General features: G+C 39.6%; 1 protein-coding gene across 1 annotated transcript in view; it reads left to right on the top strand.

Annotated features, from left to right (window-relative positions):
- LOC149317370 (cytochrome P450 7B1-like) overlaps positions 1–15,980 on the top strand; it is a 132,758-nt gene that overhangs the window by 99,925 nt on the left and 16,853 nt on the right. Inside the window, exons 3-4 of the mRNA XM_089517376.1 lie at positions 12,246–12,842; positions 13,374–13,580. Of these exons, the coding sequence (XP_089373502.1) occupies positions 12,246–12,842; positions 13,374–13,580 (804 nt within the window). The remainder of the gene's footprint in view (positions 1–12,245; positions 12,843–13,373; positions 13,581–15,980) is intronic.

The following is a 15,980-nucleotide window of genomic DNA, read 5'->3' as shown; positions in this document are numbered from 1 at the left end:
TTCTTTGGTTTATTTTGCTCTTTTGTCTCTGTGTTATACCTTTTCTTTATTTTCAGTGTTATGCACATTGTGTTTTCTTACCGTGCTTGAATGTTTGCCACTGGAGATGTCCCAACTTTTTGATGGAACGTGGAATACAAATATTTCAATAAACAAACCATGGTTGAACTATGCTGCCCCCTATTTCAAAATCAGCACTATGGGAGAGAAACAGATCTGCTGTCGTGGCTTGCTGTATGCTGAAGCAAGACAGGATGACAGGCTCTTAAATAGGGTCCTCTTTTCCCCCCTGCATGTGATGCAGTATGGCACCTTGTGCCAAATGCAGATCATTCTGGTCTCCCTCATGGATGCCAACAAAGAGTTCACTTTGATTCGGGAACCAAACTTCAGCAAAAAAGAAAAGGAAATGATTAATGTTGTAGGCCAAAGGATGGAGATAGTCTCCCCATATACTGTAATTATTATTATTATTAACCTTTATTTATAAAGCGCTGTAAATTTACACAGCGCTGTAAATACAATCTTTTTAATTGGACGGTTCCCTGCCCTCAGGCTTACAATCTAAAAAGACACGACACAAAGGGAGTGGTGGTGGGGAAGGGGCCTTTCTAGTAGGATAATACATATAAAATACATAGCAATATAGGAAATGATTCAATAAAACAGGCACCAAAAGAACATCAAATTGTAAGCGACAATTATGCAATGCCTGGGAAGGCTTCTCTGAACAGATGGTCTTCAACTCCATTTTGAAGCTGGTTAAAGAAGTGATGGCTCTTGCTCGCGGGGGAAGAAGGTTCCAGGAGTGAGGGGCAGCGAGTGAAAAGGGGCGAATCCGAGATGGGGCAGAGGAAATCCTGGGCTGGGACAGTAGACCTTGACTACCAGAACGGAGGGCCCTAGTTGGAAGGTGAGGAGAAATAAGGTCTGATAAGTAAGGAGGGGCCAGTCCATGGAGGGCTTTAAATGTCGACAGCAGGAGCTTATACTGAACGCGGAAAGGGAGGGGGAGCCAGTGAAGGGATGCCAACACAGGAGAGATATGGTCACAGTGGTGGGCGGATGTGATAATGCGTGCAGCTGAATGCTGGACAGAAATTAAAGGACGGAGATGAGAAAGAGGAAGCCCAGCCAGGAGGATGTTACAGTAATCAAGTTGTGAGATCACTAGGGCATGGACCAGGATCTTGGCAGTAGAGGCGGAAAGATAAGGTCGGATTTTAGCAATATTGTAGAAAAAGAATCTACAAGCCTTGGCTGTGGTCTGGATCTGAGGGATACACGACAGAGAAGAATCAAAGATAAAACCAAGACTACGGGCTTGCTGGACTGGTTGAATAGAACTGTTGTCCACAGAGACAGAAAAGGAGTGTTGAAGGGTGGACTTAGGAGGAAAGACAAGAAGCTCCATCTTGGACATGTTGAGCTTCAAACGCCGATGGCGCATCCACTGCGAGACAGCTGTGAGGCAAGACGAGACTTGCTGTTCAAGCCTTGGAGAAAGGTCAGGGACGGAAAGATACAACTGGGTGTCATCGGCATACAGATGGTAGGAAAAACCAAAAGAGCTGATGAGTTTACCTAGGGACAGTGTGTAGAGAGAAAACAGAAGGGGGCCCAGAACAGAGCCCTGGGGAACTCCAACAGATAAGGGAACAGGAGAAGAAGTCTGACCACTTGCAACCACTACAAAAGATCTGTCTGACAAATAAGATCTAAACCAGTCGAGAACAGAGTCTGAGAACCCAAGGTCAGAGAGTATGGTGCGTTACAGACCGCCGCTTTGCGGCGGTCTGCCGGCACTGCTGTTTGCTCTGCGAGGGAGCCGTAGCAGCCAAACTGTGTGACTCCCGTGCGGAGCGAAAAAGAAGCTCTAAAATGGAGCTTCTTCCTGCGGTGCAGTTATGACGCTGCGAGGCGCCAATGGCACACTCGCGACATCATAAACGCCGCGCGACATGCGAACGCACAGCATCTGCTACGTCAATATGGCGGCGACTGTGCGGAACGTCCGCTGCCATATTGTACGTATTCACTACATACTAGGGTTAGGGGGGTGCAGAAGCACCGCCCCTTCCTAACCCTAATACGTAGTGAATACGTACAAAATGGTGGTTTGTAACCCGCCTATGTCAACTAGGAGACAGTGATCAACGGTGTCAAAGGCTGCAGACAAATCAAGAAGGATGAGAACAGAGTAAAGGCCATTAGCCTTGGCCTGTAAAAGGTCATTCGAGATCTTAGTGAGAGCTGTCTCTGTAGAATGCCTTGGGCGGAAACCAAACTGAAAAGGATTGAGGATGGAGTTGGCTTCAAGAAACTCAAGACAGCAAGAATAAACAACCCGTTTCAAAACTTTAGAAAGAAAGGGAAGAAGAGAAATCGGATGATAGCTAGACAAAGAGGAGGGGTCAAGGGAAGGTTTTTTCAGAATTGGGGAAATGAGAGCATGTTTGAAGTCCGACGGGAAGGAGCCTGTAGAGAGAGAGAGAGATTGAAGATATGGAGAAGCGAGGGGAGAAAAGAAGGAGCGATAGAGATTGGAAGACGAGTAGGAATTGGATCAAGAGAACAGGTTGCAGGTTTGCAAGAGTTCAGACGTGTAGAGAGTTCATCCAAAGAAGCAGGAGGAAACACAGAAATTTTGTTAGGGGAGGGCGAAAGAAGATTATGAGCAGAAGAAGAATCAGGAGGGACTATCTTAGAGCGAATGGTGGTAATCTTAGAGCCAAAATAATTAGCAAAGTCATTAGGAGAGAATGATGAAGAGACAGGAGGAGAGGGAGGTTTAAGCAATGAGTTGAACAAACAAACAAACAAACGCTGCGGGCGCCTCTCATTGGCGAAGATCAATGATTTGTAATAAGTTTGTTTAGCCATAGACAGGGCACGTGAGAAGGAAGAAAGAACAAATTTGTAATGAATAAAATCAGCCCACTCTTTGGACTTTCTCCAAAGACGTTCGGCCGCTCTAGAGCAGGACTGGAGAAACTTGATGATAGGGGTAAGCCAGGGCTGAGGCCTAGTCTTAGAGGAAGAAGTGCTTACAGAGACAGGGGCAAAGTGGTCAAGAGTCAAGGAAAGAGTGGAGTTAAATAAAGACATTGCTGAGTCAGCAGAATCCCCAAGATTTAGGGAAGAGAGAGATGAGTCCAGGGTCTGACCAAGATGGTTAGAGTCAACAGATTGAAGGTTACGAAAATGGTGTTGAACAGTATGACGAGGAGGTGGAGTATGAGTAAGAGCAAAGGAGATTAAATGGTGATCAGATAGTGGAAAGTCAAGTGCCAGGTAGTCAGAAATAGCGCAGTTTGCAGCAAGAACTAGGTCAAGACAGTGACCAAGAAAATGAGTTGAGGAGTTGGAGTGTGGTTGGAGGCCAAAAGAAGCCAAGAGAGAGTTAAAGCGAGATGTTGTAGGGTTATTGGAATCATCAATGTGGATATTAAAGTCACCTAGGATCAAAGTGGGGACTGAATCTGAAAGAAAGAATGTCAGCCATGATTCGAAGTCTGAGAGGAACTGGGCGGCAGAGCCAGGAGGGCGATAGATAACTGCAACCCGGAGCTGTAGAGGAAAAAAGAGCCTAATAGGATGAAACTCAAAAGAAGAGAAATGATAGCTGGGGGGGAAAGGTAGAACTTGAAACTGGCAGGAGTTAGATAGCAAGGTACCAACCCCTCCTCCTCGACCCTCAGGGCGGCTTGTGTGGGTGAAGGAGAGACCACCAAAAGAAAGGGCAACAGAGGTTGTAGCATCATGGGCTGAGAGCCAGGTTTTGGTGAGAGCAAGATTAAAGGATTTGGAGAGAAAAAAGTCATGGATTGCTGCTGCTTTAGGGGCAGCAGAGCAACAGTTCCAGAGGGAACAGAGGAATGGAAGCAGGGAGACAGGGAGAGGCCGAATGGGGATCAGGTTAGGAGAAATGTGTGGAGCCATGGGAAGGATGGGATTCACTACACAGTGATCAACAGGAGAAGGTGTGACAATGGGAGAGACAGGAAAGAAAAAAGGAGAGGTGTAGCTGGCTCTCTTTCTGAGGTGTTAAAGCAGTTAGAGTCTAATGCCAGCTCGGGCCTTCAGAGGAAGAGGCCAATGCAAGCAGGAGGTGGGCCTGAGGGAGCAGAAAGTCTTACTTGCTCTTGCTTCCTGCGGAAAATGCCAAAGGTCTGATGTCAAGCTTTCATTCAATTGTTAACTCAAACAACTAAATTTCACCTAAAATCATGCACTCTCTCCAAAACATTCCAAAACAAGTTTGCCCTTCTGAATATATTCTTAATAACTGTTTTTGATTTGTATTTTACACACTATAAAATGGCAGTTAAGAAAACCAATTTAGGAATTCCTATCATCCCTCTCCAAATTTTCAAGAATAATATCTCATTTTGAACATCAGCAAATGAAAGTGATAAATACTATACCAGTCCAGCATAGGTGTAACTAGGTTCCTCTTCTTATACCTTTACTTAAATAATGATAATAAAATGATAATGTTACACACTTCAAACATATGACAGCTAATTAATTCATTTGTCTCTTAGGGTAATCTCTGTGTGCGCCCAAGTTAGAAGAGAAGCGATGTATTTATGATTTAAATTTCACCTTTTAACCTATTGCATTATGACTGCCATGAACAGTGTGAAGAACAAGCAGAGGAGTTATAGGTGGTATTCTTTCTCTCAAACACCAGGGTTTTTATGTCTTTGTGACACTTATTGTTTTAATCTTCTCATTTTCTGTTAATAATGAATATTAGAAGCCTATAAAGGAAAAAAAGATCAATAAATCTGCTTCTTTAGAACTACTGTGCATCATTATTTCAGATTCCACTATACATAGTATTTCACTATGTTTTTCTAAATTGACAAAACTGATATACACTGATTTATCAAACTCTTCACAACATTGCTGCTCTCTCTCTCTCTCTCTCTCTCTCTCTCTCTCTGTGTGTGTGTGTGTGTATTTCTTGTTACTTCGGTCGCTTTGGTGTGTTGCTAAAGGTCCTGTCAAAAATACTGCCAATATATATTGTTCTAATTATTAGTTCTCAGAATAGTTCATTTGGAAAATACAGAATGATGCTTGGAGTTTCTGGCATTGCCCTAGACTGGTGACGTGATTTCACTGATTGTTCTTTCCCGAGTGATGAACAAATGATTGTCATCCTGAAAAGTCTTAAGGGACATGGATGTCATCTTAATAAAGAAATTAAAAAGCACATCTTTCCATGAGAAACAATGTAAATTCCTGACCTGTCGCAGAAAATAGTTCTCTAATTGGTTTTGTGTGGTGGTGCAGCAGAATCGTTTTCCCTAAACGTCATTCCAACGAATCGCTACTGTACATCATTGTCAACAGTTCAGCAAAATCTTCCTAATAAGACCACTATTACATAAATGTGATCATCTTCTTTCCCCCTCTTTCAGCCCCCAAAAGAATTCTTTCTTAGAAGCCTAACCTATATGGCTCAACCATCTAGCTAGGCATCTGCACTGTTAACCTGAAAGTCTCTGTTTTTCCTTTGTTATTTCTCATGAGACAGTATCTGCTGCTTCTGAAATACTGTATTCTGAAATACAAAGTTAATCAAAACAACTGAGGATCTTGTGGTATGTTAAAGACCTATAAATATATATATCAGTGACATTGCATGGTACATACTTTCATGCACTGGAGCCAATTTGGTTAGATGCAATATTTGTGATACAGTTATTCTATATTTTATAGAAAGGTGGCCCTTTCATTACAAGCTCATTGCCCCATTTATATCCTCTTACTGTTCTGACAATAGATTCCTAACAGCTACAGAAGCTTTCTGGGGAGCAGATGCATCTTCTGTGTGTTTTGGGAAAGTATGTCTGATATGAAAATATCCAATAATCCTTTAAAAAGCTCTGCAGGTGTAACGACAATATACTACTGGTGGTGTCAAGCGATGTGTTCTGGAGATGGGGCAGGGAAGGATTTTGATCTGCAGGACCAAGGCCTCTTAGATGTGTTGGCAATGTCTCCCTGTCGGTTCCAATGGCCCACCCTGGCCACGTTTAGAAACATGGTAGAAAGTTTTTGCTTCTTCTTTTCCCTGGTACTCTCAATTCCACTTACGATTATTCTTTTAGAAGCCACTAATTTTATAAACCTAATCTCGAATGCTTGTGTGAGCCATATCTTCCTGTGCCTAAACACAGTGTCATAGAATACTACAAGCAGGCTGTTTCCTTTATCATATGTGTGTGTTGGTACAGCAGACCATGGACTTGTAATTCATAGAACAATTAAGAAGCAAGATTAGAATAAAACTACTCACTATGCTTGACCTGAGCAAAGAGTAATGATTTTAGATTTACTTCCTAGTAAATTTACTTCCATTTAGGAAGTGAATTGCTGATATTAAAATATGTTTGGATATATTGCTGTCCTGTTTTATTGCTAGGTTACTGAATTGTCCTGTAACAGAAGATTTTTCATATCTTACTAATCATTTGGGGTATTTTGCTAGAAAACAAACTGAATGAAGATTTAACACAGAGGTTGTAGCATACATCAGAAGTAAATGGGCCATAGTGTCCATAGGAAGGAAGGAAGAAAATGGGGACCCACTTCAAGTTTTGTGGGCTTCTTTAAAAAAAGTTCCCTTCATGCAATTAAATGGAAAAGCTGACTCTGCTTATTAAGAATTTCCCCATAGCTCTCTAATACCGACATGTCTCTTCATATTCCACTCGGGGGAAGAAAGAATTTTAGCATCAGCAGACATTGCCAGACTCGTAAGAAGAGCTTCATTAAACTGTCACTGTAGACCTGGTATAAATGAGTCTAATACTGAAAGCTTTTAGGAAGACTTGTGGTCTGATCCCTTGAACTCCTTGGCAGATGTGCGAATCAGCTCCTGCAACTGAATTCAGTAGATGCTCTGGCTTATGAGCAGGTGGAGCTGGTTTGGCTTTCAGTGTTTTCAAGCAAGAAATAAAACCCTTCTTGGGTATTTTACAACTGGCCAGACATTTCTACGAATTTGGAAGGAATGTTTGTTTTTCAACAGGTGAAGAACAAGTGTAGGAAAGGCAGTGTCTTGACTGCAGGCATGGGGGTGAGTGGGGAGTACGGTAGAATGAATTTTCACAGCCAACAAAAGTAAGTACATTCCATTTAAGTTGGGGAGTTATTTATTTTTTAGGTCCACGTGTTCATTTTACTATGTAGTTTTGTGTGAGCCGCACTGGCCTGTGGAAAGGTAGTGTGTACAATTATGTTTTAGTCTCTTTTTGTACTGATGGGTGTGCATGCTTCAGATGGACACACGCATATGCACACATACACATGCACAACATGTACATATTTATCATTGTGTGCAGCATCTCTTGGTAGACATTTTTATATGTTAGGGAAAGGTTTTGGCCTGGAATCCTGTTATTAGTCTCAACCGGAGTAATTTCAGTGAATCAAAAGCTGAATGGTAAGTCATCATGTAAGTAAATCCATCTGATACAATGGGTCAGCTCTATTTGGGACTAACGATAGGATTCAAGCTAGTGAGGATGGCCACTAGATTCTGTAATAGAAAAAAAAAAGATGACACTTCTAAGTAATCTGATGGCCCAGTCCTGTGTACATTCACTGAACTCTTAGAGCTATGCAGCTCAAATGCCACATGTAGTAGCGTTTGCCTTATTGTTAAAATATTCAGCCCCACAGGACTTACCCTCCTAATGTGTCTTGTGTGCTCATACATAAGGGTGAGATAAAGTGTAGCTTGATTCTTTTTCGGAAGCAGTTACTAGAGTGAAAATGAATTCACTTGCCAGCACAGATTGTAACTCCGATTTAAAACCTTTCTATATAAACACTCCTCTATGGAATAATTGACCATGGAATCCAAACCTAGACATATTCACTCAGAATTAACTTGTACCATGTTTATTGGGCTTAGTGTGTAAGATACTTGCTTTCTAGTGCAGAAAAATGTCATAAGTTTTCCCTTGTTGCAAACCCCTTTTAGCCTTTGGGGCTTGCATTTAAAAAAGAAAAGAAAAACACAATTTAAAGTAAGGAATAGCAGTAGTAAGCATCCATGTAATGTGTTTTGCATTTGTAGCATAACACAATTCGATGAGCTACAAAAATACTTTTTTTCTGTATTAGAATTCTATATGTCCTCCCTTTTTTACTCCATTTATTTCCATTTTAATCTCTGTATTGACTTGAAAACTGACTTGGCAAAATGACGGTTCACTTTCTGGCATGTAATAACTAAAAATCATCAGACGAATAGAGGTGTTGATGTTCTGACACTTCCTTTGTCAGGGATGTATTGCGTGAAGCCCTACACTTGAATGGACTTACATAGAATAAGTGTGTATAAAGACACAGAGAGCTGAGTGCTAAACAGATTGACTTGGAAACAAATTCAAATGATTTCTAGGGGAGCATAATTTGGGGGGATGATATTAGAATTATATAGGTGTTTTTTCTAGGCAAATGTACTCACAAGAGGGCTGATAGTAAACAGTGTGCCCATGCTATAAGAAGAATTTGCTTGACATTGTGTTGATATTTAAATATATAAGAATTGGGGATTGTTTTGCTAAATGTTGGGAGTGGAGATCACAAAGAAGGCAGCTCATATTTTTCATCTGAAAATAGCAGATGGCGGACAGATGGTTTAAATTAATATTAATTAATTTTTAAAGAAATCTTAAATTGTTTACCCTGAATGCTCAAAGTTGGGAAGCTAGCTGACATCTTCAGGTTAATAGCATTCAAAATCAGCTCGTTAAATATCAGAGCAGAGTGTAGTATTTTCAGTCTTTTGGTCACAACTTTGATGCCTGGAATAAAAAAGTGAATCTTGAAATGATTTTATTGTAAAAGATTGGGTTGTGGCCAGGGGGAAAGAATATTCAAATTATTGAACAGTTTGGGGCTAAACTTTGAAGACAGCTCATATTTTTTTACCTCTGTCTACAAACTGTTAAGATAGCTATATTTTAAATGCACATATACTGAGCTTATGTTTGAACAGTTGCTTCTACCATTTTAGACAAACTAATAGTAATACTACCATTTTAGACAAACTAATATGTTTCTTCTCAGAAGAAAATCTTATGGCATGCAGTGGGATTTGCTCCTAGCTGAATGGATACAGGATTTCAGCTTTAAAGGCTTTCTTGTTCTTTTGTCTAAAAACACTAACCTGCCCTAAGTCAATATTACTTTTGAAAATGTAGAATTTTCTTATTGTCTTTTTCTAAAACAATTATTATATGACTATGTTTTAGGATCGTCATACTTTTATTTTACTAGAGATAGTAAAGGTAATGAAAGATTAGTATCTGGGAGAGGTCACTGCCCTTCACAGTCGCAACTGGGGAAATTATAAATTGGGAGTTTCTAGATCAGGCTAGGTTTTAACTTCTAAATGTCATTTTTGTTAATGGATGTATTTAAAAGGCAGCACACCTTAGGAATGTGTGACTGGTGTGTTTTTTCCTTATTCTGACCAGAGGAGAATGTTTGACAAATTGAACCAGTCATGCCATCTATCCGTCTACCACCTATCTGTCTAATAGCACTGAGCTGGATCCAAAAAATTCCCTTTCACAAATATAAGTACTGTACTTCATTCATTGCAGAAATGTCCCTTCTGTCAAAGAGAGTTCTTTCTGTTTACAGAAAGAAAACTCTGTATCCAAATGTTACTCTTTTTAGAGGGACTCACTAACATCTTACTGTCAGGTTCAGGTTTTCTCTGGGACCTTCAGATTTTAATAGTTGCAAAAACTTCACAACTAAATTCTACAGTGAAATGCATTTTGCAGCCTAAACTGTTGTTCTTAAGCTTAACGTAAATCTTAATTATCTGTATTTAGTTGTAGAGTGTCCACTTCTTGGTAATTTTATCATTCTATCTGGTTTTACAGTATGAGGAAAGCTTCCAGCTTTGGGACTGAAAAAAAGTTACACCAGAGTTAGTTAAGATGCCACGCTTGCCCTAACGTTTTGACAGGGGCAATGGATTCCTCAGTGCTCATCACTTAGGAGACAGAAGCACTTGGCAAAAACTCTGACAGGTGTCCCTTTTGTCCTTCTCCACAGATCGTTTTTGATGGCTATATTCTTCAGGGCTTCATTGCAAAAGCGCTCTTATAAAAATGAGGGAAGATAGATCTGTATAAGGACCACTCTTTCTAAATGGAAATGGTGGTAGCTAATCTCACCAATATAAATCTCACAATTTTCAGTAGTTCCAGAAAGCAATAGTTTGCCCTGACTCCCTCAGATTTTATTCTGGACTGATGCTAACCGTACCACTTAAAACTTGTCAAATTCATTTAAGATATTACTTATTTCAAATATATCCTAGCTAGTGTGAGAACTGTGCATGCTTTTGCACACCAAATTGTATTCAAAGGTTATTGCAGGCTTCTGAAACATAACAGATAACCTAGCTAACAGAAGGTAAATAATTTCTAATGGGCCAGTGAAGATTAAAATGGGATAACTGGTGCTATGTCAAATTAGAGCAATGGGACATAATGAAACACCCTCCTGGTCATCAAAGAATGTCAATTACAACACTGGAGTAAATGTCTCATCCATATATTTTACAAAAGCACCTAGAATAGTATTATGAAGTTTTTGTCTTTTCAGAAAAATTATGTAATCAAGGGTTGAATGTTTGCTTATGTTTGTGGTGTTTTAGTTTGTTTTTCATCTCTTGAATGTGGTGAGACTAATGTGTCCAAGAGCATTATTTTAGTTTTTATATTGTAGGGCAGCAAAACATGACATTGTTTCTTTCTCCCATCTGAATGTCTGCCCAAATGAATGGAAACAGTTAAAAATATAAATTCATTATAGTAGTCATATGCTTCCCAATATATTGTAGCCATTGTGTTATAATAAAAGTGTTGGCTTCAATCTTCTGCACACTTACCCATGTAAGATGAACTGGACACATGGGACATATTTTTTAGTAAACATGCCAAAAATTGTTCTGCGTAAGTGGAATCCTAAACAAGTATACTGGGAAATAGGCTCCATTGCAGACAGTTGACTTGAGTGATTAGGGATTAGGATTGGGGTGTTACATAAGAAATCATGTAAAGTGTTTCAGAATTCATCCTGTGGGTTATATTGTTAAATAATTTATGAACCTATAAAAAGAGAAACTACAGCAATCGATTTGTTTTCAAGAGCAAGGATGCTTGCTGTAGAAGAATTGGAAATAAGTAAAAGGTCAGTACTGGAGGAACATTATACTGTTGATGTGTAAGTGAAATAAATGGGTCCTAGAGCAAATCAAACCTGAATTCTCACCAGAAACCAAAATGTCTAAACTGAGGGAATTGCAGTTCAGACACGTCACAAGAAGACCCAACTCTCTGGGAAAGGTAGTAATGCTGGAAAATGTTGAAGGCATTAGAGAAGGATCACATTACTGATATAAAGGAAATCACAGTCTTGAGTTTACAAGATCTGATCAGGGCTGTTAAATCATGATCTCTTAGAGGTCTCTCATTCCTAAAATGGCCATAACTCAAACCCAACTTGATTGTACATAATAACAAGTGGCAGTACAATAATAATCTGTGACATACTTTCTTGATGAAAATTAATATACAGATAAACAAGTGTGCATAACACTTATTTCGGGGGGAGGGGGAATGTGAGGTAATCTCCCCCCCTCTCTCTCAGCATGGTATAGTGATTTGAGCATTAGAACATGACTTTGGAGACTAGGGTTCGATTCCTTGCTCTGCCATGAAACCCACTGGGTGACCTTGGGCAAGTTACACTCTCTCAGCCTCAAGGGAAGGCTAGGGCAAACCTCCTCTGAACAAACTTTGCCAAGAAAACCCTCTGATAGGATCCCCTTAGGGTTGCATAAGTCAGAAACCACAGGAAAACACACAACGACAAGAGAGAAAGATTGTTTAAAGAACAAACATTTGTTTAAAGAACAGTTATTTTCAACCTATAATACCTGCTTTCATCTACTGTGGCCCAAGTATGTAGTCATGTTGTCACACGTCAAATTAATCTTTCTCTGAAGTGTTTTATTCTAGTTTTGGAACACTTTACATTCCTTTTACTTTGGTATTTTCCCAGATATCACCTCTTCCACACTGAAGATAGTATTCATCTCACAACTGCCAATTGAGTGAAGCATTCAGAGAAGAAAACATGTTGGGTTAAATTGTCATATTGTGCTTGACCAATATATTTTTCTGTTTCAGGTAGATATATTACATTTGTATTGGACCCCCTGCAGTTTGCTTCTGTAATCAAGAATGGCAAACACCTGGAATTCAAAGAAATTGCAGATCGGATATCATCTCAAGCATTTGACCATCCATCTATTTTAAAAGAGAATTACTCAAACCTAAGTGAAAATGTGCACAGGAATTATCAGTACCTTACAGGAAAACCATTGGACACACTCTCTGACAGCATGATGAAAAACCTCCAAAGTATATTTAAGACAAAGTTCTCACAAGTAACAGATTGGAAAATGGAGACAGTGAATAAGTTCTGCTTCTCCATCATATTTGAAGCCAGTTTTAGAACACTGTATGGAAAAGATCCTGATGCAGATGGCCACAGTGTTACTGATGCCATCGGAGACAAGTTTCTCAAATTTGATGCCAAGTTTTCCTATTTGGCTGCAAGCATACCAATTGAATTTTTGGGAGAAACCAAGGGAATCCGGAAAGAACTCATCAATTTTTTTAAACATGAAAATATGGCAAAGTGGTTGGGAGTTTCTGAAGTAATCCAAGACAGAAAAAATATGTTTGAGATGTATGAGGAGCTTGGAGACTACGACAAAGCAGGTGGCAAACTTTTGAATGATTGCTTGTCTAGAATCAGATAATTTATTAGAGACCTTTGAAATAAAATGGCAAAATGGCGACCTTGAACATTTTTAATGTTTTTTTTCTAATTGGCTAATGATAAAATGTTTTATTCTGAAACAACCCTGTACGATAATTGATTCTCTCTCTCTCTCTCTCTCTCTCTCTCTCTCTCTCTCTCTCTCTCTCTCTTTCTTTCTTTCTTTCTCTCTCTCACTCTTTTTTTTTTTTTGGCAGAGGTGGTAAAACAAGATACTTAATGGTGATAATGAGAGAGCTTATAACAGAGCTGCATTTCCTCTCTTTATTTCGCCCCCACCCCCACCCTGAAATTACATTTCAAACTATTCTCATTAAGCAGAAAATTAGACTTCAGAAGCCTATTGGTCCTCATTAGCATTCACTGATCCTTGGCTGGGTCTGTGTCCTAACATCTTTTAATTAGCACACTGCAAATCTAATCAGTGTAATAAACGCTATTAATCTTCCTTTTCACTTATTTTCTCCCAGCACATCATTTTGCCTTCATGTGGGCCTCTCTGGGAAACACAATTCCAGCTACATTCTGGACCATGTATTATCTTCTGCGGCACCCAGAAGCTCTTGCAGTGGTGCGTGACGAAATTGACCATTTGCTGCAGTCAACAGGTCAAGAGAGGGGGCCAGGATTCAACGTCCGCCTCACCAGAGAACAGTTGGACAACCTGGTCTACCTAGGTAATTTATTTTATTCCACCTGAAGAAAAGTAGGTATCTCCCTGTAAACTCAGTTTATCACTCATTCTGTTTAGTGAGAAGGTGGAGAACACAGCTGCTTAATTGACATAATAACAACCATTTACATCAAATATAAATTATGTAGTTTATAGCTGGTGATACACTTGCTGCATGTAAACATAAAAAGCCCAGGTAATTAACTAGGCAAGGTGTGGAAAAGGCTGAATCAAAGCCTTGCAGTTATTTACAAAAAGTTTATGCATATTAGGTTTGATTCTAAACATCTGCTGAAGTGGTAATGCATTTTAAAAGCCTCAGTGCTCTATTGTATAGGCATGCCTTTACCTAAATTGAAAGGGAGTTATTTGGAACAATCAATGTACTCTCAAATTATAATTACGTTTTACAATAATCTGTCTTTTTAAAAAACCCTTTAAAGTAAAGAATGTGTTCTAATGTATGGTATAGATAGTTTATTAACAAAGCTGAAGGAAAGACAAATGTTTTTCAGGCAAAACAGTTTTTTGTAATATAGTGTATATACGACAAGGAAATCAGCTGGTAACCAAGTTATAAAACACATCTGATTGGAAAAGAATATTTGAATAGAAATTAATGGTGATGGTGGTGGCAGCAGTAGTAGTTTTCTGGAGAAGCAAGGTGTCTATCATCCTGACTTTTAAAATGTAAGTTAGAATGAAAGTCACTTGAAACATCCACAATGATGCACAGTACAAACCTCCTGTAGGAATATAGCTTTATACAGTGCATGTGAGAGGAATTGGAAAAACAGCTCTAAGTGTCTGTCTGCACATATAAAAATTAAGATATGTAAAAAATTATACACTGAAAATACTAGGTTAAGAATCCTGATAAATTACTTTAATGTTACTTTCAAGTGATATATTCTCTCTGTCCAATGCATTCTGAGATGCTAAAATCTAGTTCAAACCGATCTGTACCAGATATCCTTTCTGAATTTTTAAATTGGTTCAAAATCATATTGAATGGTAAGAATTTTAGTGAATGGCAAGCAAGCAAGAATTGTTGCTCTTTAGCTCTAGTGTTGAGGATTAGCAACCTTGGCATCAAATAGATTTCTCACAGTTCAGCAGTTGAACTCTTATCAAATGTGAAGCTCAACACAGCTGTAATACAGTGGGTCCTTGTTACCCGCTGGAGTTTGGTTCCAGGATCCCCTGTGAATAGCAGAATCTGTGGATGTTCAAGTCCCATTAAATGCAACAGCATAGCAAAATAGCTTCCCTTATTTCAAATGGCAAAATCAAGGTTTGCTATTTGGAATTTATACTTTTTAAAAAATATTTTCAAGCCATGGATGCTTGAATCCGTGGATAAAAAATCTGTAGATAAGGAGGGCCAACTGTACTGGATACATATTGGCCTTGGATGAAGCCCAATGTCCAAGTCAAATTGGGCTCCTTCAGATGAGTTTTGATACTTTCTGAGGCAAAGTGGGCTTCCTTCTGAGGCCAACAGAACTGGACGTGGATTTGTGCAAAGCCTCATGTGGTCTTTAGATTTTATTTCTGTGACAATGTTTAAAATAAAGGGCAGGCTTGGATGAGGGAGTGAGGCTAAATGACTGAAAAAATAATCTTCTCTTCTAGAGACTCTCTGATCTCTGTGCTTTGGGTTGAGGCAGGAATAGGGCTGTTAGATGGCCATTCTTCCACTTCTGGCTTTACAGGACTCATTTCACCAAAAGCTTTGGCAACATCTCACTGCTGCAACTTGCAAGTAACCCATTCTCTTCAGAACAGGCTTAATGAAACCCCAATGTAGTATGTTCTAGGATACTACTATCCCTACACATTGTAGTTGTCTCTCAGACACTGTACTTGTGTGCAGAGGAGCAGCAGAGTGTGTTGCGGAAAATTTAGTTCTATTTCTATATCAGTTTTGGGACAGGAGCCCAGCCATTTAGAGTCTTTTTCCTGGTGCACCAGTAGAAAGGGTCACAGTCAGATTGCATTGTGTGTGTGTGCATGTGTTAGTGCCCTCTCCTTTCTTCTTGATTCCCATGTTTTACTAAGCTCATTCAGTCAAAAGAGAAAAGAAATGAAAAAGCTGGGGGATGAAAGGGCTATAGGTTGACCACTTAAGGTACGGAACCAAAATCAGGTGTATGTCAATGGTGAGGTTTAGCAGCCAGTGGCTCAGTGGGAAGAGGCAGGAATGGGGCATATGTGCCCTGTTGTTTCTTCTGCAACCATGAGGGAACTCACTGGGTTTTTTTTAAAAAGCATCTGTTGTGGCCATTCTTTAATTCTTCCCCCAGACATGTATGTACATGGATGCACCTCCACCTATTCACCTTCCCTGCCATGGAAAGAGGAGGAAGGGAGGGTGGAGATGATAACGGCCTACTTTCTCAGC

This window comes from Sceloporus occidentalis, unplaced genomic scaffold (assembly GCF_023333645.1).
Source record: "Sceloporus occidentalis isolate IW3139 unplaced genomic scaffold, rSceOcc1.0.p SCAF_3, whole genome shotgun sequence".
NCBI lineage: Eukaryota > Metazoa > Chordata > Lepidosauria > Squamata > Phrynosomatidae > Sceloporus > Sceloporus occidentalis.
This window is presented reverse-complemented; position numbering and strand designations above follow the sequence as displayed.